General features: G+C 42.7%; 1 protein-coding gene across 6 annotated transcripts in view; it reads left to right on the top strand.

Annotated features, from left to right (window-relative positions):
• The window catches only part of ABHD18 (abhydrolase domain containing 18), a 63,377-nt gene extending 53,603 nt beyond the window's left edge, over positions 1-9,774 (top strand). For all 6 annotated transcript variants that reach the window (XM_064383897.1, XM_064383898.1, XM_064383899.1 and 3 more), the window contains 2 exons: positions 882-1,044; positions 5,767-9,774. In XM_064383897.1, the coding sequence (XP_064239967.1) occupies positions 882-1,044; positions 5,767-5,818 (215 nt within the window). In that variant the 3' untranslated portion in view covers positions 5,819-9,774. The remainder of the gene's footprint in view (positions 1-881; positions 1,045-5,766) is intronic.
• The last annotated feature ends 14,821 nt before the right edge of the window (positions 9,775-24,595 follow it).

Genomic DNA, 24,595 nt, shown 5'->3' with positions numbered 1-24,595 from the left:
CCAACATGGTGAAACCTCGTCTCTACCAAAAATATAAAAAATTAGCCAGGTGTAATGGTTTGTGCCTCTAATCTCAACTACTCAGGAGGCTGAGGCAGGATAATCACTTGAACCTGGGAGATGGAGGTTGCAGTGAACAGAGATCATGCTACTGCACTCCAGCCTGGGTGACAGAGTGAGATTCCATCTCAAAAAAAAAAAAAAATTAGTTGGGTACAGTGGCACATGCCTATAGTCTCAGCTACTCAGAGACTGAGGCAGGAGGATCCCTTGAGTCTGGGAATTCAAGGTGGCAGTGAGCTATGATTGCACCACTGCACCCTAGCCTCTGTGACAAAGTGAGACTCTTGTCTCCAAAACAAAAAATCACACTGGATTGCTGAGTGTGGTGGCATTCACCTGTAGTCCCAGCTACTCAGGAAGTTAAAAGAGGGAGGATCACTTGAACCCAAGAGTTCAAGACTGTAGCATATTATGATCATGCCGGTGACTAGCCAGTGCACTTCAGCCTTGGCAACATAGTGAGATCCCATCTTTAAATAAATTATTGAGGCAATGCATACCCCATGCACCCTGATGTGATTATTATGTATTCCATGCCTATATCAGTGTATGTAACCCAAAATATATATACCTACTGTGTACCCACACACACACACAAAAGAAATAAATTAATTAATTTTTAAAAACCACAGTGGATTTTGTATCATCTGTAGAATATTTATCTCATTATACTGGAGATGAGTAATGTGGCACATTATAGTTGATTTTTAACTTAATCAAAAATTTTAGTTTGACAAATGTTTCATTTACTGCATTGTGTGGTGTTTTTTTATTTTCTAATGTGTAAATGTTGAATTTTTTAAAAATCCTATATCTAGTTCCAGTTGACCCAAGCCTCATTATAGTGATTCAAGCCAAAGAAGATGCCTATATTCCACGAACAGGAGTTCGAAGTTTACAAGAAATTTGGCCTGGTTGTGAAATCCGATACCTAGAAGGGGGTCATATTAGTGCTTATCTTTTTAAACAAGGACTCTTCAGGTAAGATGACTAGTCTAAACAGGTATTTGTTCATTTGCTGCTTGTTTTCTGGATTTTTTTGCTTCAACAAATAGATTAGATATTTGTATTGTCTGTTTCAATCTTCGAATTTCCTCCTCACCTCCCACAAATCTCACATTGAGTTATTTTTCTCTCTTTCCTGGAATTTCATCCTCTTATTTTCTTTTTCTCCTAGAGAACTAGACATGCTGCTTATCATAGGCATGCTTTATCTTGTGGTTTTACCCTCTTCAAATATTAATGGCCAGGTATTTTAGGATGTGAGAAGGAAGATCATGGCTTGTTAAAGTTGCTTTGGTACATCAAGAGGTTTTTCACTCTATTCTGATGTTCTGTCAGAATGGCCTGAACATCCATGGGATAATTTAGCAACGTTTTTCAGTTAGCAAGTGAATATTGAACCTTAAGTGAAAAGTGGTTTTAATGTTAACCTTGTATGATTCCACTATTTTAGTTAGAACTTATAAAAAACTTTTATGCCAAAACTATAATTTTCTGGTATCCCGCATTATTGGAACATATTTATATGTTATTAATGGTTAAATAAATTAGTTCACATAAATGCTTAGATCAGTGCCCTGTACATAAGTGTTCAAAAAAAACTGCCAACTACATAGCTATATAATAGAGGAATTGTATGTGATATGTTTGAGATGTTTTAGCTCTTGTTAACGTAAGAAATAATTTTTGTATGTTGTTACTTTTCTAGCTCAACTTATAAATGTCACCTTTTTGAGAAATAGACCAATTCTAAAAGTCTGTCATGTCTTGAAGGATATAGTAAACCTTTCTTGTTTTTTTTTTTTTTTTCCGAGGCGGAGTTTCACTCTTGTTGCCCAGGCTGGAGTGCAATGGCATGATCAGCTCACCGAAACCTCTGCCTCCCAGGATCAAGCGATTCTTCTGCCTCAGCCTCCTGAGTAGCTGGGATTACAGGCATGCACCACCACACCCAGCTAATTTTGCATTTTTAGTAGACATGGGGTTCTCCACATTGGTCGGGCTGGTCTTGAACTCCTGACCTCAGGTGATCCACCTGCCCTGGCCTCCCAAAGTGCTGGGATTACAGGCGTAAGCCACCTCCCCTGGCCAAACCTTTCTTTTAATACTGTGGTATTTTAAAAAGTATTTATTCAGCATTTGAGTCCCTGTTGGTGAGTGAGCAGACTATCCAATACTCGTTGACCCTCTGGAACAACAAAACTTAAACAAATAAACAAAAATCTGTGACTACCTAAGGTTGCTAGGGTTGCTTAAGAAGAGTCTAAAGTTCTGTTATACATGTGAATGCAGAGGACCCACGTGCTTGCATTAGTAAATTAGTATAAAATTTCTTTCACTCTTTTGCGTACCTAAGTCAGAATATAGTTAAGCAGTATTAGGAAGAGATTTATAATCAAAGTCAGATATAAAAACTCAAAAGTGCTATTATGAAGGCTTCATTTGAGAGAAATAAATGTTAACTATTATCATGTGCCAGACGCTAGGGCAATTGCCCTGTTATTATCCCCTTTACACAGAATAAAGGGAACAAAAAAGATTAAGAAACTTGCTCAAGTGGAGTCACTACTAAGCTATTTGGCCTCTACCATTCCCCATCAGTCACTTCAAAACTTAAAAGATTGTTTCTTATGATCCGTGTTTGAAAAAAAAAAAAAAACTTAACAGACTTTAGATGACATTGGAATAGTAGAATTCTTAAAAATTCAGTCTTTTCACACACCAAACATAAAAATAAAAGAAGCCACCGGGCATGGTGGCTCACGCCTGTAATTCCAGCACTTTGGGAGGCCAAGGTGAGTGGATCACAAGGTCAGGAGTTCGAGACAAGCCTGGCCAATATGGTGAAACCCCAACTATGCTAAAAGTACAAAAATTATCTGAGTGTGGTAGCAAGTGCCTGTAGTCCCAACTACTTGGGAGGCTGAGGCAGGAGAATTGCTTGAACCTGGGAGGTGGAGGTTGCAGTGAGCTGCGGTCACACCACTGCACTCCAGCCTGGGCAACAGAGCGAGACTCCATCTCAGTCAATCAATCAATAAAGCCATTCCTTTATATGCTCTAATATTTTGTGTTATTTAGAGCTTATTGATAATACAAGTGAATAAGAGACTATTCAAATGATTAAAAAGGGACATGTATTCTTCCTAACCCTTCTTATATCATGTATACAAGTCCAGATTGTAACTTTAGGCACCAGAAAGTAAACAAAGTCAGATTCATTCCAGAAGAGCAAGTGCCTGGAACTGAGGGAAAAAATCAGCCAGTGGTCAATAATTTCAGAGGTTTCTTTACTTCTCACCTACTGCTGTCATATCTGTCTTCAAAGAAAATCTCTTTATGTGTTTACACCAACATGCAAATATCGACCTCTAATTTTTTTCCCTTCTTGGGGGTTCAGTATAATTCACAGGGAACAAATCCTTGAGCTAAAGAAAGACAAGCATGTTGGAAAACTATGTCTTCTCAACATACTGGAAACAATATTAGCAAGCTATCAGTTTTAAAGATAATCTTAATATCTTTGTTAGGATGTGAGGAAATGCTTAGTTGAACAAGTGGGATACAAAATTAACATTTCATACTTACTTAAACTGGGTGAAAATATAGACGTGCTTTTTTTTTTTTTTTTTTTTTTGAGCCAGAATCTCACTCTATCACCCAGGCTGGAGTACAGTGGTGCAGTCTCAGCTCACTGCATCCTCTGCCTCCCAGGTTCAAGCAATTCTCCTGCCTCAGCTTCCCGAGTAGTTGGGATTACAGGCATGCACCACCACACTCAGCTAATTTTTGTATTTTTAGTAGGGATGGAGGTCTCACCATTTGGCCAGGCTAGTCTCAAACTCCTGACCTTGTGACCCGACTACCTCTGCCTTCCAAAGTGCTGGGATTACAGGTGTGAGCCCACCGCACCTGGTCTAGATATGCATTTTCTTAAAAGCCTGGAGGAAATATATGAAAAGATTAACAGTTGGTGTAAGTTATGGGATTATGATGTTTTCCCCATCCTATATTTTAGATTTTCTGAATATTCTGCTATGAAAATGTATTATACAATAGAAAAAAACAGCTTTAGGGGCTGGGCGCAAGTGGTTCATGAGTGTAATCCCAGCACTTTGGAAGGCCGAGCTGGGTTAATCAACTGAGGTCAGGAGTTGAAGACCAGCCTGGCCAACATGTTGAAACCCTATCTCTACTAAAAATACAAAAATTAGCTGGGCGCAGTGACAGGCACCTGTAATCCCAGCTACTCGGGAGGCTGTGGCAGGAGAATCGCTTGAACCCGGGAGGCAGAGTTTGCAGTGAGCCAAGATTGTGCCACTGCACTCCAGGCTTGGGTGACAGAGTAAGACCCTGTCTCAAAAAAAAGAAAAAGATGCTTTAGAAAAAAATACAAGTGGGGCGCAGGACTGTAGTTCCAGATATTCAACAGGCTGAGGTAAAATAGCTTGATGCCAGAGTTTGAGGCTGCAGTGTGCTATGATTGCACCTGAGAGTAACCACTGCCTTCAAGCCTAGGCAACATGGTGAGATCTTGTCTCTAAAAAAAGAAGAAAAAAATATCTTTCAGAAGATTAAATTTGTCTGTTCCTTTTCAATTGAAATATTAAAATACTCAGTGAAGTTAATGTAGGAAACCAAGGCTTTTAAGGAGCTAGGAACATGTTCATAGGAAATAAAAAACATCTGTATCATAATGTGTGAAACAGACTGTCACATTCTGAAAAGTTACATAATTTCAACAAAGTGATAAGAAGACAAAAACTCAGTTCCTTTTTCTTTCATAATTTATTTTAGGGGCCGGGCGCGGTGGCTCACGCCTGTAATCCCAGCACTTTGGGAGGCCGAGGCGGGTGGATCACGAGGTCAACAGATCGAGACCATCCTGGTCAACATGGTGAAACCCCGTCTCTACTAAAAATACAAAAAATTAGCTGGGCATGGTGGCTCGTGCCTGTAATCCCAGCTGCTCAGGAGGCTGAGACAGGAGAATTGCCTGAACCCAGGAGGCGGAGGTTGCAGTGAGCCGAGATCGTGCCATTGCACTCCAGCCTGGGTAACAAGAGCAAAACTCTGTCTCCAAAAAATATATATATATATTTTATACACACACACATATCTCTGTGTGTGTGTGTGTGTGTGGTATATGTGTGTATAAAATATATACAAGGCACAAAAAAAGTGCTTCAGAAAAAGATAATGCTTCTAGATCCATTATAAGTTGGAAGTATATTTGAGGTTTTCTAGTAGTGGTGGTAAGGTTGCATGCATCTGAGGCGGGAGGATCACTTGAGGCCAGGAGTTTGAGACCAGCCTGTCCAACATGGTGAAACCCCATCTCTACTAAAAATACAAAAAAATTAGCAGGGTATAGTGGTACATGCCTGTAATTCTAGCTAACTGGGGGGCTGAGGCATGAGAATTACTTGAACAGAGAAGCAGAGGTTGCAGTGAGCAGAGATCATGCCACTGCACTCCAGCCTGGGTGACACTGCGAGACCCTGTCTCAAAAGAAAAAGAAAAAAGGTACATGGATTCAAACTCCCCTTCTGAGGAGGATAGCTGCCTATTTCATAGCTATTTAGAGAGGAGGTCAGGTTGCAAGTCCCAGATAAATTTGGAAATAACTTACAGTAAAGGCATTGTCTGTCCCCCCTTTTTGCTTGTTACTTAGAATTTTTCTTTCACATTTAATTTTAGACAAGCCATCTATGATGCATTTGAACGCTTTCTCCATAAATACGCTAACTAATTGGATCATTATATGTGACCAGTGTGGCCATGATGTTTCTTACAAAAGGAAGCTTCCTCCTATGATGATGTGAAGGACAAGCAGACAGCACTAATATATCTAATTGCTATCAATGTAGTCTGGAATTCACTGTTACAGATCAGTTAATGATAAATTTTGAATACATTTGAATATTTTGAAGACAATATTTGAAGTAAATAATGTTAAGGTATTTTTATTATTGTTTATTGGAATCCCATATACTCAATATTTAGTCTGTTGCTACTATTTATAAAAACTAAATTTTTAATCATGAATAATTTAATTTAAATAAATTTATTCATAGAAACCCCTCTGGTTTTTAATAAAATTGCTAAATCAAACCAAGGTTTTAATATATCAGCATTTACCTTGTACCCTTATATTATAACATTTCACTATTGACTTGATTTGAGAAACATGTTTATTTCTTTTTTGAATGTATGGTGAATTCATAGTCTTGTGTTCAACTTCAGCCAATTTTCAGCTGTGGAAATAAATACTTATGATGTATAAAATCAGTGTTAACTTTGAATTCTAAAGTATTCTGATAGCTTCATAGATAAGTGCATTTCTTTTACTTTTTTTTCTTTTCACATGTACCTCTATTTGAATTGTAAGTGCTTTTAATAATCAAAGTGAGTAGCTGGGTACAGTGGCTCACGCCTGTAATCCCAACACTTTAGGAGGCCGAGGCAGGTGGATCACCTGAGGTTGGGAGTTCGAGACCAGCCTGAGACCATCCTGGTCAACATGGTGAAACCCCATCTCTACTAAAAATACAAAAAATTAGCTGGGCATGGTGGTGCATGCCTGTAATCCCAGCTACTCAGGAGGCTGAGGCAGGAGAATTGCTTGAACCCAGGAGGCGGAGGTTGCAGTGAGCCGAGATTGCGCCATTGCACTCCAGACTGGGTAACAAGAGCAAAACTCCGTCTCAAAAAAAATAATAATAATAATAATAATAATAATAATGATCAAAGTGAATGTTCTACAGATAAAAAGCATTAGACTTTGCTAGAGTTTAAAACTTTACCAAAGATTAGGGTTTTTAAAAAATGCCAATAGGCTGGACGTGGTCACTCACGCTTATGACCCCAGCACATTGGGAGGCCAAGGCAGGTGGATCACAAGGTCAGAAGTTTGAGACCATCCTGGCCAATATGATGAAAGCCATCTCTACTAGAAGTACAAAAATTAGCCGGGTGTGGTGGCTCACGCCTGTAATCCCAGCACTTTGAGAGGCTAAGGCAGGCGGATCACTTGAGGTCAGGAGTTCAAGACCAGCAAGGCCAACATGGCGAAACCTCATCTGAACTAAAAATACAAAAAAATTAACCAGGCATTGTGGTGTATGCCTGTAATCTCGGCTACTAAGGAGGCTGAGGTAGGAGAATTGCTTGAACCTGGGAGGTGGAGATTACAGTGAGCCAAGATCGTGCCACTGCAATCCAGCCTGGGCAACAAAGCAAGACCCCATCTCAAAAAAAAAATTAGCCAGACATTGTGGCTGGGGCCTATAGTCTCAGCTACTCGGCAACTGAGACAGGAGAATTGCTTGAACCCAGAAGGCAGAAGTTGCAGTGAAGCCGAGATGGTGCCACTGCCCTCCAGCCTGGGAGACAGAGCAAAACTCTCTCAAACAAAACAAAACAAAATGCCAAACTTATTTTCCCCTACTAAAAAAGTTTTAATTCACAAAAAGTGGAAATATTGGAAGAGCTGTTGCATTAACTGATGGATACTTTGTTTGACATATTCTTTTTTTTTTTTTATTTTGGAGACGGAGTTTCGCTCTTGTTACCCAGGCTGGAGTGCAATGGCACGATCTCAGCTCACCGCAACCTCCGCCTCCTGGGTTCAGGCAATTCTCCTGCCTCAGCCTCCTGAGTAGCTCGGATTACAGGCACACGCCACCGTGCCCAGCTAATTTTTTGTATTTTTAGTAGAGACAGGGTTTCACCATGTTGACCAGGATGGTCTCGATCTCTTGACCTCGTGATCAAACCGCCTCAGCCTCCCAAAGTGCTGGGATTACAGGCGTGAGCCACCGCGCCCAGCCCGTTTTTTGTTTTTTTTTTTTTTGAGACAGGGTATCACTCTGTTGCCCAGGCTGGAGTGCAGTGCCATGTCAGTGCACTGCAACCCTTGCCTCTCAGGTTCAAGTGGTTTTTCTGCCTCAGCCTCCTGAATAGCTGGGATTACAGGTGCCTGCCACCACGCCCAGCTGATTTTTGTATTTTAGTAGAGATGGGATTTCATCATGTTGGCCAGGCTGGTCTTGAACTCCTGACCTCAAGTGATCCAACTGCTTCAGCTTCCCAAAGTGCTGGGATTATAGGCATGAGCCACCACACCTGGCCTGAAGTTTTCTTTTCATTTTTTTTTTTTAATTATTTTTGTATATGCATACTCTTTGGATTGCTAACCATCTACCCAAAGACTTAACAGCTGTGGCTTTTCAATTTCAGAATTTAATAGACACATATGCAATTGATTTGTCCCATATAAACTTTATTTTACAGAAAATAAAGTTTTATGTAACAGCTATTAACTCTTATTTGGGGGGTTATATGGCTAGGTTTCGTGCTTTCTTTTTATGTTAAACTTCTCTAGCTGACAACTAAAATGTTAAAAAGTAGAAAATATTTTGGGGTATTGTGTGAAGTTTTACAATAGGTATATTTGAGTTTTGTTTGAAACCTGTGTTGTCTGAATTATTTTTAAATAGATAATCTTAGCTTAGTAAAGATATTTGAATTATTATGTGCCTTTGCAGTCTTTTTAAAGGAGATTTCATTTGTCACTCTAATGGTTCTATCTTGATTTTTTACAAACATTTAAAAATTTGTAATGTGAGATTATTGATGGTAGACAAAGTAGTAACTTCTTTCAAATTACTTTGGCACAACAAGCCAACACTGTACATCTCTTTGAGCTATAAGCAATTCTGCATGTTCAGAAGAAAACCTTTAGTTTTAACTGAAAGTACAAAATCTACTAAAGTTCTTCCACAAAATACTCTTTAAACTTGTTAACTCAATTACAGTTTTCTTACATATATAGTGAGGTTATATGATTGAATGCTTTTTGAACAATGGTTTTAGTAAAACCAATACTTTATTATTGTTCACATAAATATTTCTTACTAAGCAATAATGTACTATGGTATGTGAATTTCTGTTGGTAAAAATTGAAATTTTGATTTGGTTCTAATTAACTATTAGGCATAACTAATTTTTCCCGAATAAAGTGTGAAAGAAGGTATTTTTAAAATGTCATCTCTTAACCAGATGTTTTAAGAATATATCCCTAAAACTACCTCAGTTGGTAAATTTGAAGTGCAAAATACCTTTTCTTAGAATTTTTTAATATATTCCCCCCAAAATGGTAGCTTAAGTGGTCTCATATATAATCTCAAAGAAGTGCAGTCTGCCATTGTCTGCCATTTTGAGGATTAGGTACTACATAAAATGTTAGAAATTTATTTAGACCAGAGTTATAAACTGGTAGTTCACATAGGCCATTTTGACTCACAGTTGTTTTATTTGATGTACGTAATGTTTCAAAAATTTTTGAGTTTGAAAAGTCTTTCAGTTGGGCATAACTCCCCAGTTTTCCACAGCCTACTGGACTTCCCTCTTGTACCAGGCAACTTCTCTACTTTGTGGTTCCTCCTCAGCCCTGAAGACCTCTTAAGTTGGAGACCCCTGATTTAGATCTGTAATTAGAAGAAGCTTCTGAATTTCATGATTTGTTAATGTCATTATTGTTAAGTCATTTTAGCATGTGCATTGTAGATTGCTTCTTTGAATGTATTTTTTAATGTGGTGCTTTCTCTCATAAAGATAATTGAATTGTTAACACTGTAATTGAAATTTTAAAAATCATTTCCAAATATTTTATATTTCACAATAAAAGTCTATTTAAAAAGCTAATCATTTGTGCTTTTTTTCAAGAGGTATTATTGTAAATACAGTAGACACATGTCACATTTGATTAATATACCCAAACTTGAACTTAGTGTATATGTTCCGTGTTAGTTCTTATGCCCTAAACAAGGTAAGACAGAAATAAGCAAGGGACGCTTTAGCAGAACAGTATCAGTATCTCTATAAAAATGACCAAATTTTTCCCCAAATATGTGTGATCTGGGGGAAATACACATTCTGACAGACCATAGTTATCTCAATGTTGATCAGTATTGAATGTGATTACACTTACACTTGTAAATAAATATACTGCAAACAAAAGCCAGAGATTTGGTTAGACTAGGAATGGGAGTCTTGGGTAGAGTCTCCTATACATTAATAATAGTAACTGGGTTTGGAAATGTGAGGAAAGATTATGGTAAATAAGACAAAGGAGAAAAAGGTCATTATTTGGCCACTTTGCAGTAAGATAACCTAATCTGGGAATATTCTTATAGGCAGAATCCTAGGAAACCATTGACGGTATGAATTATAAGCCAGGAATTGAATGGGCTAGCACCTGGATTGTGGACTCCCCAGCTCCAGAACTGTGAGAAATAAATATCTGTGTCTAAGCCACCAAATTATGGTATCTTTTATAGTAGCCCAAGCAAACTGAGATAACAGGTCCTGTGAGCAACCATTAAATAAGGATACAAAACAGCACTGTTCAATATAATTTTATGCAATGACAGAAAGGTACTCCATCTACTCAGTACAGTAGTCATTAGTCACATGTGGCTATTGATCATGTGAAATGAGGCAATCATAACTGAGGTACTGAAGTTTTGTTTTTTGAGACAGAGTTTTGCTCTTGATGCCCAGGCTGGAGTGCAATGGCGTGGTATCAACTTACTGCAACCTCTGCCTCCCAGGTTCAAGCGATTCTCCTGCCTCAGCCTCCCAAGTAGCTAGGATTACAGGCATGCACCACCATTTCCGGCTAATTTTGTATTTTGTTAGTACAGACGGGGTTTTTTGATGTTGGTCAGGCTGGTCTCAAACTCCTGATGTCAGGTGATCCGCCCACCTTGGACTCCCAAAATGCTGGGGTTATAGGCGTGAGCCACTGTGCCCAGCCTGAAATTTTTATTTTATTTAAATTCAATTGTAAAATTTAATGTAAATAGCCACATGTTAATAGTAACTATTAGATAGTGCCGATATAAAAAAAATCTAAAAAGTGGCCAAGCACAGTGGCTCATGCCCAGCAATTTGGGAGACCAAGGTGGCTGGAACACGAGGTCAGGAGTTCGAGACCGCCTGGCCAACATGATGAAACCTGATCTCTACTAAAAATACAAAAGTTAGCTGGGCAGTAAACAGTTACAGGCAGATGCCTGTAATCCCAGCTACTCGAGAGACTGAGGCAAGAGAATTGCTTGAACCCAGGAGGTGGAGGTTTCAGTGAGCCAAGATCGTGTCACTGTACTCCAGCCTAGGCAACAGACCAGAACTCCATCTCAAAAAGATTAAAAAAAAAAAAAAATTCGGCATAGCAAGGCACAGTCATGTGTACCTGTACTGCCAGCTACTCAAGAGGCTGAGGCAGGAGGATCACTTGTACCCAGGGGTTCAAGGCTGCAGTGAGCTCTGGTTGTACTACAGCATTTTAGCCTGGGTGACAGAGCAAGGCCCTGTCTCTAAAAAATAAAAATATCTGGGTGCAGTAACTCATGCCTGTAATCCTAGCACTCTGGGAGGCCTAGGCGGGTGGATCCCGAGGTTGGGATCCAATCTCTGTTCACTGCAACCTCCTCTGCCTCCCAAGTTCAACAATTCTCTGCCTCAGCCTCCCGAGTAGCTGGGATTACAGGCGCCCACCACCCTACCCAGCTAAATTTTGCATTTTTAGTAGAGACGGGGTTTCACCATCTTGCCAGACTGGTCTTGAACTCTTGACCTCATGATCCACCTGCCTCAGCCTCCCAAAGTGCTGGGATTACAGCATGAGGCAATGTGCCCAGCCTGATAACTGCTAACTAATATCTTTACTTCTTTTTTTTTTTTTTTTTTTTTTTGAGACTGAGTTTCGCTCTTGTTACCCGGGCTTGAGTGCAATGGCACGATCTCGGCTCACTGCAACCTCCGCTTCCTGGGTTCAGGCAATTCTCCTGCCTCAGCATCCTGAGTAGCTGGGATTACAGGCACGCGCCACCATGCCCAGCTAATTTTTTGTATTTTTAGTAGAGACGGGGTTTCACCATGTTGACCAGGATGGCCTCGATCTCTTGACCTCGTGATCCACCCGCCTCGGCCTCCCAAAGTGCTGGGATTATAGGTGTGAGCCACCATGCCCGGCCCTAATATCTTTACTTCTAACCCAATAGATTAATTTTGCTCTTTTTGAACTTTAAGTAAACTTAACGCTATACAAATCACAGTGTATTTATGTGTGCCATCTTTTCTGTTTACCAGACTAACATTATGCCTGTGAGATTTATCCATATATATATATAATTTTTTTTAAGAGATGGGTTTTCACCATGTTGGCCAGGATAGTCTTGAACTCCTGACTTCAAGTGATCCGCCTGCCTCAGCCTCCCAAAGTGCCTTTTTTTTTTTTTTTTAAGATGGAGCCTTGCTCTGTTGCCCAGGCTGCCAGGCAGCCAGGCTGGAGTGCAGTGGTGTGATCTCAGCTCACTGCAACCTCTGCCTCCTGGGTTCAAGTGATTCTCCTGCCTCAGCTTCCTGGGTAGCTGGGATTACAGGTGTATGCCACCATGCCCAACTAATTTTTTTGTATTTTTAGTAGAGACGGGTTTCACCATGTTGGGAAGGCTGGTCTGGAACTCCTCTGACCCCAGGTGATCTGCCCACCTAGGCATCCCAAAGTACTGGGATTACAGGCATGAGCCATCACGCCTGGCCAATTTGTTTATTTTTCAAAGTTGTATATTATTTCATTATACACTGTATTAGTGTTCTCTAAAGGGACAGAACTAATAGGATATGCGTATATATGAAAGGGAGTTTATTAAGGAGAATTGACTCACACTATCACAAGGTAAAATCCCAGGATAGATGGACTGCAAGTTGAGGAGCAAGGAAGTCAGTGGTGAATCAGTCCCCTAAAACCTCAATTTAGGGAAGCCGACAATGCAGCCTTCTGTTTGTGGCCAAAGGCCCAAGAGCCCCTGGCAAACCAGTGGTGTACATCCAAGAGTCCAAAAGCTGAAAAGCCTGAAGTCGATGTTCGAGGGCAGGAAGTGTCCAGTATGGGAACAAGATGAAGGCCTGAAGACTCAGCAAGTCTAGTCCTTCCACTTTCTTTTGCCCGCTTTATCTTAGCTGTGCTGGCAGCTGATTAGATGGTGCCCACTCAGACTGAGGGTGGGTCTGCCTCTCCCAGCCCACTGACTCGCATATTAATCTCCTTTGGCAGCACCCTCACAGACACAGCCAGGATCGATACTTGGATTGAAGAATTTTTATCCTTCAATCCAATCAAGTTGACACTCAATATTAACCATCACATATACCATGCCACTATTTATGTGCTCTACTACTGGTAGACATTTAGGCTATTTCCATCTTAGGGGTAGAAGAACGATAAAGAACTCTGATTTTTTTTGTTCATGTGTTTTGGTGCACTTGTGCACACATTACTGTTGGAGCAAAATGGCTGCGTCAGAGATACGCTCATATTCAATTATAGTAAGTCCTGCCGGTTTCCCAAAATAGTTGTACTAATTTATATTCCCATTAATTCCCAGCCTCATCCACAATTTTGGTCACGTCAGACCATTTTTTTTTAAGTCATTCTGGTAAGTTGTAGTGTTTTTGCAATTTTAACTTACATTTCCCGGCTTTCTTTTTTTTTCTCTTTTTTTTTGATACTGAATCTTGCTCTGTTGCCCAGGCTGGAGGTCATGGCGTGATCTTGGTTCACTGCAACCTCTGCCTCCCATGTTCAAGCAATTCTCTTGCCTCAGCCTCCTGAGTAGCTGGGATTATAGGCACGCAACACCACACCAATTTTTGTATCATCAGTAGAGACCGGGTTTCACCATGTTGGCCAGGGTGGTCTCGAACTCTTAACTTCATGATCTGCCTGCTTTGACCTCCCAAAGGGCTAGGATTACAGCCATGAGCCACTGTGCCAGGCCCCATTTACCTGCTTTCTAATGGGGTTAAACATGACTTTCTTTCTTTCTTTCTTTCTTTTTTTGTTTGTTTAGACAGAGTCTCACTCTGTTGCCAGGCTGGAGTGCAGTGATGAGATCTTAGCTTACTGCAACCTCCACCTCCAGGTTCAAGTGATTCTCTTGGCTCAACCTCCCGAGTAGCTGGGACTACAGGCTCATGCCACCACACCCAGCTAATTTTTGTATTTTTAGTAGAGACGGGGTTTCATCATGTTGGCCAGGATGGTCTTGATCTCCTGACCTTGTGATTCACCCACCTGGGCCTCCCAAAGTGCTGGGATTACAGGCATGTGCCACCATTCCCAGCTGGCTCCTTCCTCCCTCCCTCCCTCCTTCCTTCTTTTGTTCCTTCCTTTTTTCCTTCTCAAAATGCTGGAATTACAGGCATGTGCCACCGCAAGCAGCTCTTTCCTTCCCTCCCTCCCTCCCTCCCTCCCTTCCTTCCTTTCCTCTCTCTTTCTTTCTTTCCTTTCTTTCTTTTCTTTTCTTTCCTTCTTTCTTTCTCTCTCTCTCTCTTTCTTTTCGTTCTTTCTTCCTAGATTGAGACAGGGTCTCACTTTGTTGCCCAGGCATGTGCCACCATGCCCAGCTCTTTCTTTCTTTCCTTCCTTCCTTCCTTCCTTCCTTCCTTCCTTCCTTCCTCCCTCACTCCCTCCCTCTGTCCCTCTCTTTCTCTCTCTCTTTCTCCTCTCTCTCTTTCTCTCTTTCTTTCTTGAGACAGGGTCTCACTTTGTTGCCCAGGCTGGAGTGCAGTGGTATCATGGCGGCTCACTGCAGCCTCAATCTCCCACACTCAAGTGATCCTCCCACCTCAGCCTCCCCAGTGGCTGACACTACAGACATGCCACAATACCCAATGTCTATAAAAGAGTCAAACTCTCTAACATATTTGAAGAGATTTATTCTGAGCCAAATATGAGTGACCATGGTCCGTGACACAGTCCTCAGGAGGTCCTGAGAAATATGTCCAAGGTGGTAGGTGTGCATCTTGGTTTTATACATTTTAGGGAGGCATGAGACATCAATCAAATACATTTAAGAAATACATTGGTTTGGTCTGGAAAGGCAGGACAACTCCAAAGCGGAGGGGTAGGGGCTACCAGGCTATAGGTAAATTTAAACATTTCAATAGATGACAAACGTTTCCTATTCAGATCTTTAAAAGGTGCTACATTCTTAGTTAATCTCTTCAGGATTGGGAGGCCTGGAAGGAAAGATCTAGCTATGTTAAAATAGATTCTTTACAGATGCAAATTTCCCCTAACAAAGGACAGCTTTGCAGGGCCATTTCAAACCATGGTGAAGAAAAGGAAAAAAAACAGGCCTGGCCAGTGTCTCATGCCTGTAATTCCAACTCTTTGGGAGGCCCTGGTGGGCAGATCACCTGAAGTCAGGAGTTCGAAACCAGCCTGGCTAACAGGGTGAAACCCCGTCTCAACTAAAAATACAAAAAATTAGCCAGGCGTGGTGGCATGCTTTTATAATCCCAGCTACTCAGGAGGCTGAGGCAGAAGAATTACTTGAACTCGGGAGGAGGAGGTTGCAGTGAGCCAAAATCACGCCACTGCACTCCAGCCTGGGTGACAGGGCGAGACTCAGTCACAAAAAAAAAAAAAAAAAAAAAAAAAGAGGGACAGCGGCGGGTGGGGAGTTGGGGAGAGAGAGCATGGAGAGAAATGCCAGATATAGGTGATGGGGAGGAAGGCAGCAAATCACACTGCCATGTGTGTACCTATGCAACAATCTTGCATGTTCTTCACATGTACGCCAAAACCTAAAATGCAATTAAAAAAAATAGAAAGAAAGAAAAATAAAAAAGCATCAAAATATGGCAAATAAACATGTTTTGGGGTAAAATATTTCGACTTCCTTCTTTGTCACATAATGTTATGCCAGAGTCAGACTGGAAAGTAAGTCACAATATTTAGGGTTAAATAAAACCCATCTGATGAGAATTTATGGTTTGTAGGGCATGACTCCCCAGACCCCTTAGATAGGAATCTGGGCAAGATTAAAAAAATCAGAGGTTAAGGCCGGGCGCGGTGGCTCACGCCTGTAATCCCAGCACTTTGGGAGGCCGAGGCGGGTGGATCACGAGGTCAAGAGATCGAGACCATCCTGGTCAAAATGGTGAAACCCCGTCTCTTCTAAACATACAAAAAATTAGCCGAGCATGGTGGCGCGTGCCTGTAGTCCCAGCTACTCGGGAGACTGAAGCAGGAGAATTGTGGAACCCAGGAGGCGGAGGTTGCCGTGAGCCGAGATCGCGCCATTGCACTCCAGCCTGGGTAACAAGAGTGAAACTCTGTCTCAAAAAAAAAAAAAAAAAAAATCAGAGGTTAGTCCTCCTCACTGGCTATTTTTTTGTTTGTTTATGTATTTTTTTGTAAAGACAAGGTTTCATCATATTGGCTAGGTTGGTCTTGAACTCCTGGGCTCAATCAATCCACCCACATTGGCCTCCCAAAATGCTGGGATTATAGGCTTGAGCTACCGTGCCCAACCTATGATTTTCATATAAACATATGAAGCATTTTGATTCTCTCAGATTTTATGATTCTCTCAGATTTTATACTCAGAATACATTATAGTTAATTCTCAATATTTTCCCATACTTAATTATACACTAAAAATACTAAGAAGATGACCTGAGATCCTATAATTTATCCCTATTGCAGTTATTCTAGGCAGAAATGTATTATTTATTGATTTTAAGGGATAGGGTCTTGCTTTATTGCCCAGTTTGGTCTCAAACTCCTGAGCTCAATGATTTTCCTGCCTCAGCCTCTCAAGTACCTGGGACTAGTAGGTACCTGCCACTGTGCCCAGCTTTAGGCAGAAATGTAGAACTTAATCTCTTTATTTTATTTCTCATATCCATTAGATCAGTAAGTCCTGTTAATAATTTCTGAAATGTATCTCAAATCACTCCACTGCCCTATGTACTGCCACCACTTGAGTCCAGACCATCATCATCTCGTTCTTGGAATACCACAACAACTTCATGTTTTTCACATTTTGCATTTTGCCACTGCCCATTCCACTTCATTTTCTGTATTACAGCAACAGGGGTATTAGTTGTTACATCTTTTCAGTGTTTTCCCATTGTTCTGATAGAATTCAAACTCTGTCATAATCCAGAAGCCCCAGCAAGCTCTGCCTTATGCTATCTCGCTACTCATGCTTTGTTCTTGTTGTTTTTTGAAACGAAGTATCGCTTCTTCTCCCAGGCTTGAGTGCAATGGCAAGATCTTGGCTCACTGCAACCTCTGCCTCCTGGGTTCAAGCAATTCTCCTGCCTCAGCCTCCTCAGTAGCTGGGATTACAGGCATCCACCACCACATCTGGCTAATTTTTGTATTTTTAGTAAAGATAGGGTTTCACCATATTGGCTAGGCTGGTCTTGAACTCCTGACCTCAGGTGATCCACCTGCCTCAGCCTTCCAAAGTGCTGGAATTACAGGTGTGAGCCACCATGCCCAGCCATGCTTTGTTTTTGTTTATTTAGCTTAAAACAACAGAAATGTATTCTCTCACAGTTCTGGAAGCCAGAAGTCCTGAATCAAGGTGTTAGAGCAATGTTTCTTCTTATTGTATTTATTTTTTATTTTAGATTCAGGGAGTACATGTGCTTGTTTGTTACATGGGCATATAATATACTGGAGATACTGGTGGGGATTGGGCTTCTAGTATACTCAGTACTCAAATAGTGAAAATTGTATCCCATGGATAATTTTTCAACCCTCATCTCTTTCCACCCTCCCCGTCTTTTGGAGTCTCCAGTGTCTATTATTTCCATCTTTGTAACTAGGTATACCTCTTGTTTAGCTCCCACATATAAATGAGTACAGGTGGTATTTGGTTTTCTATTTCCAAGTTAGTACACTTAAGATAACGGCCTCTAGCTCCATCTATCTTGCTGCTAAGGACATCATTCTTTTCATGGCTGCACATGCTTTGTTTATTACATGCCAGCTTCATTCCTCTGACTAGGACTTGGTCATGATAGTCCTTCTTCCCTCTTTTAACCCTTAATACCAAGCTCCTTTCATTTTGGGAAAATTTTCCTTCTCATTTGTTAGTTCTCATTTAAATATGACCTCCTCCAAAGGGGCCATTGATCTCACTCTTCTTCTCTTTGTTTTATTCATAACACTTATCAATAATCTGTAATAATGCATTTGTTTGCTTTTTGTCAGCCTCCTCTAACAAAGTAAATAGTAAATAATAATATTAATAACAATGATGGTGATGGTAGCTTTTAGTTATTGGCCCTCACTGTTTCCCAGATACCAGTATGCATTTTTTTTTTCTTTTGAGTTGGAGTCTCCCTCTGTCACCAGGCTGGAGTGCAGTGGCACAATCTTGACTCACTGCAACCTCCACCTCTCAGGTTTAAGTGATTCTCCTGCCTCAGCCTCCCAAGAGGCTGAGACTACAGGCGTGAACCACCATGCCTGGCTAATTTTTTTTTTTTTTTTTAATAGAGATGGGATTTTACTATGCTGGCCAGGATGGTCTCGATCTCCTGACCTCATGATCCACCAGCCTCAGCCTCCCAAACTGCATGAGCTACCATGCCCAGCCTTCTTCATTTTGTTTTTCAGTTTATTTTTTTTCTAGCCAAGCATGGTGGTATGCACCTGTAGTTCTAGCTACCAGGGAAGCTAAGGCAGGATGATCACTTGAGTTCAGCAGTTCAAGACCAACCTGGGCTACATAGTGAGATCCTGTCTCAAAAAAACAAAACGAAACAGCAACAAAAAAATTAAAATGAGGGTGGGAGTGGTGGCTCACACCTATAATCCCAGCACTTTGGGAGGCCGACGCGGGTGGATCACTTGAGGTCAGGAGTTTAAGACAGGCCTGCTCAACATGGTGAAACTCTGCCTCTACTAAAAGTACAAAAATTAGCCAGGTAGCCGAGCGCGTTGGCTTGCGCCTGTAATATCAACACTTTGGGAGGCCGAGATGGGCGGATCACCTAGGTCAGGAGTTCAAGGCCAGCCTGGCCAACATGGTGAAACCTTGTCTCTACTAAAAATACAAAAAATTAGCTGGGAGCGGTGGCGCACGCCTATAGTCCCAGCTACTAGGGAGGCTGAGGCAGGAGAATTGCTTGAACCTGGGAGGCAGAGGTTGCAGTGAGCTGAGATCGTGCCACCACACTCCGGGCTGGGCAACCAAGTGAGACTCCGTCTCAGGAAAAAAAAAAAAAAAAAAAAAAAAAAAAAAAAGTCGGGCATGGTTGCCCATGCCTGTAATCCCAGCTACACCAGGTGGCTGAAGCAGGCGACTCGCTTGAAGCCAAGAGGCGGAGGCTGCAGTGAGCCAAAATCGCACCACTGCTCTCCAGCCCAGGCAACAGAATGAGACTGTCTCAAAAAAACGAAAAACTGGCCGGGCTTGGTGGCTCACACTTGTAATCCCAGCACTTTGGAACGTCAAGGCGGGTGGATTACCTGAGGGCACTAGCCTGGCCAGCATGGTGAAAACCCATCTCCACTAAAAGTACAAAAAGTAGCTGAGCACAGGGGCTCATGCCTGTAATCCCAGGTATCGGGAGGCAGAGGCTGAAGAATCTCTTGAACACAAGAGGCGGAGGTTACGGTGAGCCGAGACTGTGTCACTGCACCCCAGCCTGGGCGACAGAGCAAGACTCTGTCTCAAACAAAAAACAAAAAATACAAAAATTAGCCAGGCATGGTGGTGCACGCCCTGTAGTCCTAGCTACTTGCTAGGCTGAGACTCTAGAATCGCTTGAACCCAGGAGGTAGAGGTTGCAGTGAGCCAAGATTGCACCACTGCACCCCGGCCTGGGGAACAAAGCAAGATTCTGTCTCAAAAAAAAAAAAAGAAAAAAGAAAAAGAAAATGTGTTTCTTTTGATGTCAACCACTGAAGTTCGTATGAACTTGAATTTAAGAAGCACATTTATTGGGCTGGGTGCGGTGGCTCAAGCCTGTAATCCCCACCCTTTGGGAGGCCGAGGTGGGCGGATTGCCTGAGCCCAGGAGTTCGACACCAGTCTGGGCAACACAGCGAAACCCCGTCTCTACTAAAATTACAAAAAATTAGCCGGAGTGGCGGCGTCCGCCTTTAGCACCAGTTACTTGAGAGGCTGAGGCAGGAGAATCACTTAAACCCGGGAGGCGGAGGTTGCAGTGAGCCAAGATGGTGCCACTGCACTCCAGCCTGAACTCTGGCTTAAAGGGGGAAAAAAAAAAAAAAAAAGAAACACATTTATGGCTGAGCGGGTGGCTCAGGCCTGTAATCCCAGCACTTTGGGAGGCCAAGGCGAGTGGATCACCTGTCAGGAGTTTGAGAGCAGCCTGGCCCCAAGACAGCGAAACCCCATCTCTACTAAAAATTCAAAAATTAGCTGGGTGCGGTGGCTGACACCTGTAATCCCAACTACTCTCAGGAGGCTGAGTCAGGAGCATCGCTTCACCCTGGGAGGCAGAGGTTCCGGTGAGCTAAGATCGTACAAATACACTCCAGTGTACGCAACAGAGTGAGACTCTGTCTCAAAAAAAAAAAAAAAAAAAAAGAGAAGGAAAGGAAACACATTCATGATGTACCAGTATTCACAAGACTGTGCTAATATTAATATAACCGGATAATAGAAAATATTTGAAAACCTTACTGACCCCTCCTCCTATGCCTTATTGTTTGAACATTTCTGTTTGTTGAAAGCTGAAAAAGAGAGAAAGATATGTTTCCTTGAGCTTACTGAATATTATTGGAATACTTTTTTTTTTTTTTTTTTTTTTTGAGACAGAGTCTTGCTCTGTCTCCAGGCTGGAGTGCTGGAGTGCAGTGGCGCAATCTCGGCTCATTGCAACCTCCGCCTCCTGGGTTCAAGTGATTTTTCCGCCTCAGCCTCCCGAGTAGCTGGGACTACAGGCGTGTGCCACCTCACCTAGCTAATTTTCTTTGTATTTTTAGTAGAAACGGGGTTTCATCATGGTGAGGATGGGCTCGATCTCTTGACCTCGTGATCGGCCCGCCTCAGCCTCCCAAAGTGCTGGGATTACAGGCGTGAGCCACCGCGCCCGGCCTATTGGAATACTTTTTAAAATAGATTAACTATTACTATTATTTGTGTATTACAAGTCAGTATAAAAGAAAAAAGACTACGGTGCCGGGAAAGGCAGATAGATTTGAATATGTATCATAGCTCAATTATTAGAGTTTTTTTGTTTTTTTTTTGAGATGGAGTTTCGCTCTTGTTACCCAGGCTGGAGTGCAATGGCGCGATCTCGGCTCACTGCAACCTCTGCCTCCTGGGTTCAGGCAATTCTCCTGCCTCAGCCTCCTGAGTAGCTGGGATTACAGGCACGCACCACTGTCCCCAGCTAATTTTTTGTATTTTTAGTAGAGGCGGGGTTTCACCACGTTGACCAGGATGGTCTCGATCTCTTGACCTCGTGATCCACCCGCCTCGGCCTCCCAAAGTGCTGGGATTACAGGTGTGAGCCACCGCGCCCAGACTAATTATTAGAGTTTCTAGCCAAGACACATACACTTTTTAGTTCCTATTTTTTTTTTTTTTTTTTTTTTGAGACGGAGTCTCACTCTGTCACCAGGTGCTAGGCTGGAGTGCAGTGGTGTGACCTAGGCTCACTGCAACCTCCGCCTCTCGGGTTCAAGCAATTCTCCTGCCTCCGCCTCCTAAGCAGCTGGGACTATAGGCGTACGCCACGACACCCAGCTAATTTTTTTGTATTTTTAGTAGAGACGGGGTTTCACCATGTTGGCCAGGATGGTCTCGATCTCTTGACCTAGTGATCCGCCCGCCTCAGCCTCCCAAAGTGCTGGGATTACAGGTGTGAGCCACTGCGCCCGACCTTTAGTTCCTATTTCTGTAAAACTGCCCTTTTTTTTTTTTTTTTTTTTTTTTTTTTTTTTGAGACTGAGTTTCACTTCGCTCTTGTTACCCAGGCTGGAGTAATGGCGCTATCTCGGCTCACCGCAACCTCTGTCTCCTGGGTTCAGGCAATTCTCCTGCCTCGGCCTCCTGAGTAGCTGGGATTACAGGCACGCGCCACCATGCCCAGCTAATTTTTTGTATTTTTAGTAGAGACAGGGTTTCACCATGTTGACCAGGATGGTCTCGATCTCTTGACCTCGTGATCCACCCGCCTCGGCCTCTCAAAGTGCTGGGATTACAGGTGTGAGCCACCACGCCCAGCCCTGAAACTGCCCTCTTAAAACCTACCTAAAAGTTAAGAGGGCTACAAAATTCTTACTTAGAAGGGGCTTAAGAACAACAATCTGAGCCGGACACGATGGTGAATGCCTGTAATCCCAGCATTTTGGGAGGCTGAGGCTGGTGGATCACCTGAGGTTGGGGGTTCGAGAGGAGAATTGCCCGAACCCAGGAGGGGAGGTTGCGGTGAGCCGAGATTGCGCCATTGCACTCCAGCCTGGGTAACAAGAGCGAAACTCCGTCTCAAAAAAACAAAAAAAAGAATTACTTTGTTTTATAACTTCTGAGGGTTTAGAAACCATTCTCCCATCAACTAGATAATCCTATCTATCTACATATTTTCTCTAGATTCTGGTTTTCTTTCTTTCTTTCTTTCTTTGTTTTGAGACGGAGTCTGGCTTTCTTGCCAGGCTGTAGTGAAGTGGAACGATCTTGGCTCACTGCAACCTCTGCCTCCCGGGTTCAAGCAATTCTCCTGCCTCAGTCACCCAAGTAGCTGGGACTACAGGTGCGTGCCACCACGCCCAGCTAATTTTTGTGTTTTTTAGTAGAGACAGGGTTTCACCATGTTGGCCAGGATGGTCTTGATCTCTTGACCTCGTGATCCACCCACCTTGGCCTCCCAAAGTGCTGGGATTACAGGCGTGAGGCACCGTGCCCGGCCTTTTTTTTTTTTTTTTTTTTTTTAAATACTGAGTCTGTCTTCCAGGCTGGAGTTCAGTGGCAGGGTCTCAGCTCACTGGGTTCAAGAGACTGTCCTGCCTCAGCCTCCCAAGTAGCTGAGATTACAGGCATCCACCACCATGCCCCAGCTAAGTTTTGTATTTTCAGTAGAGACAGTTTCTTTCTTTCTTTCCTTTTTTCTTTTCTTTTCCTTTTTCTTTTCTTTTTTTTTAGAGATGGGGTCTTGCTCGCTATGTTGCCCAGGCTGGAGTGCAGTGGCTATTCACAGGCCCGATCCCACTACTGATCAGCACCGGAGATGTGACCTGCTCCGTTTCCGACCTGGGCCGGTTCACCCCTCCTTAGGCAACCTGGTGGTACCCTGCTTCCAGGAGGTCACCATACTGATGCTGAACTTAGTTCGGACATCCGATTGGCGTAGGGCACTATAGACCAGAACTCCTGGGCTCTAGCGATCCTCCCACTTCAGCCTCCTGTAGCTGGGACTAGGCACGTGCCACCACGCCCGGCAGTAGAGACAGTTTCACCATCTTGGCCAGGCTGGGCTCGAACTCCTGACTGCAACTGATACACCTGCCTCAGTTTAACAAAATGCTGGGATTACAGGGGTGAGTCACCCCACCAGCCCAGATGGCAGGGTTTTTTTTGTTTTTTTTTTTTTAGACCGAGTCTTGCTCTGTCGCCCAGGCTGGAGTGCAGGGGCGCACTCTCGCCTCACTGCAACCTTTACATCCCAGGTTTAAACAACTCTTCTGCCTCAGCCTACTGAGTAGCTGGGACTACAGGCACGCACCACCATGCCCGGCTAATTTTTGTATTTTTAGTAGAGAAGGGGTTTCACCGTGTTGGCCAGGCTGGTCTCCAACTGCTGACCTTGTGATCCGCCTGCCTCAGCCTCCCAAAGTGCTGGGATTACAGGCGTGAGCCACCCCACCCGGCCAAGGGCAGTGTTTTGAACCAAATAATTTGTTCTACCAGACCACGTGAACACCCTACCCAAGGGCAGATAATCCACAGATTGTCTAATGACTTGTATAATCTGGCTGGAAAAAATAAGTAGGGTCAAGCCGTCTTTTATCCTTGATTTTGAACTAAGAAACAGACGAAGAGTCTGGCACGTAGCTGCAGAGGCAGAAAGAAGTAACTAAATAGAAGTTAATAACAGCAAATTGGGTCAGTCAGATGGGACTAAAATCAGACACAATGCTCAAATTTTGTAATTTTTAGTTTATTATTAAAAGAACCCTTTACAGAGGTGTGAGACTGAGCGTGGTGGCTCACGCCTGTAATCCCAGCACCTTGGGAGGCAGAGGCAGGGGATTACTTGAGGCTAGGAGTTCGAGAAGAGCTTGGTCAACATGGTGAAACGACGTCTCTACCAAAAATACAAAAATTGGCTAGGTGTGGTGGCACGTGCCTGTAATCTCAGCTACTCAGGAGCCTGAGGCAGGAGAATCGCTTGAACCCAGGAGGCGCAGGTTGCAGTGAGCCAAGATCGCGCGCCGTTTCACTCCAGCCTGGGCAACAGAGTAAGACTCTATCTTAAACAACAGCAACAACAATCACCCACCACTACCACCACCACGACCAACAAAAAACCCCGCAAAGTATTACTAATAACAGCTAGTAAAGATGTCTGGGAATATAGGTGGAAGTAAAATCCCTGTTTAATTGCAACAATGTTGCGAAGGTTGCTTAGGGTCGGGTAAACGGTATCACTGTTACGGAAAACAAGAAAAGCCTTA

This window comes from Aotus nancymaae, unplaced genomic scaffold (assembly GCF_030222135.1).
Source record: "Aotus nancymaae isolate 86718 unplaced genomic scaffold, 86718_ANA_hifiasm-v0.15.2.pri h1tg000033l, whole genome shotgun sequence".
Taxonomy (NCBI): Eukaryota; Metazoa; Chordata; class Mammalia; order Primates; family Aotidae; genus Aotus; species Aotus nancymaae.
This window is presented reverse-complemented; position numbering and strand designations above follow the sequence as displayed.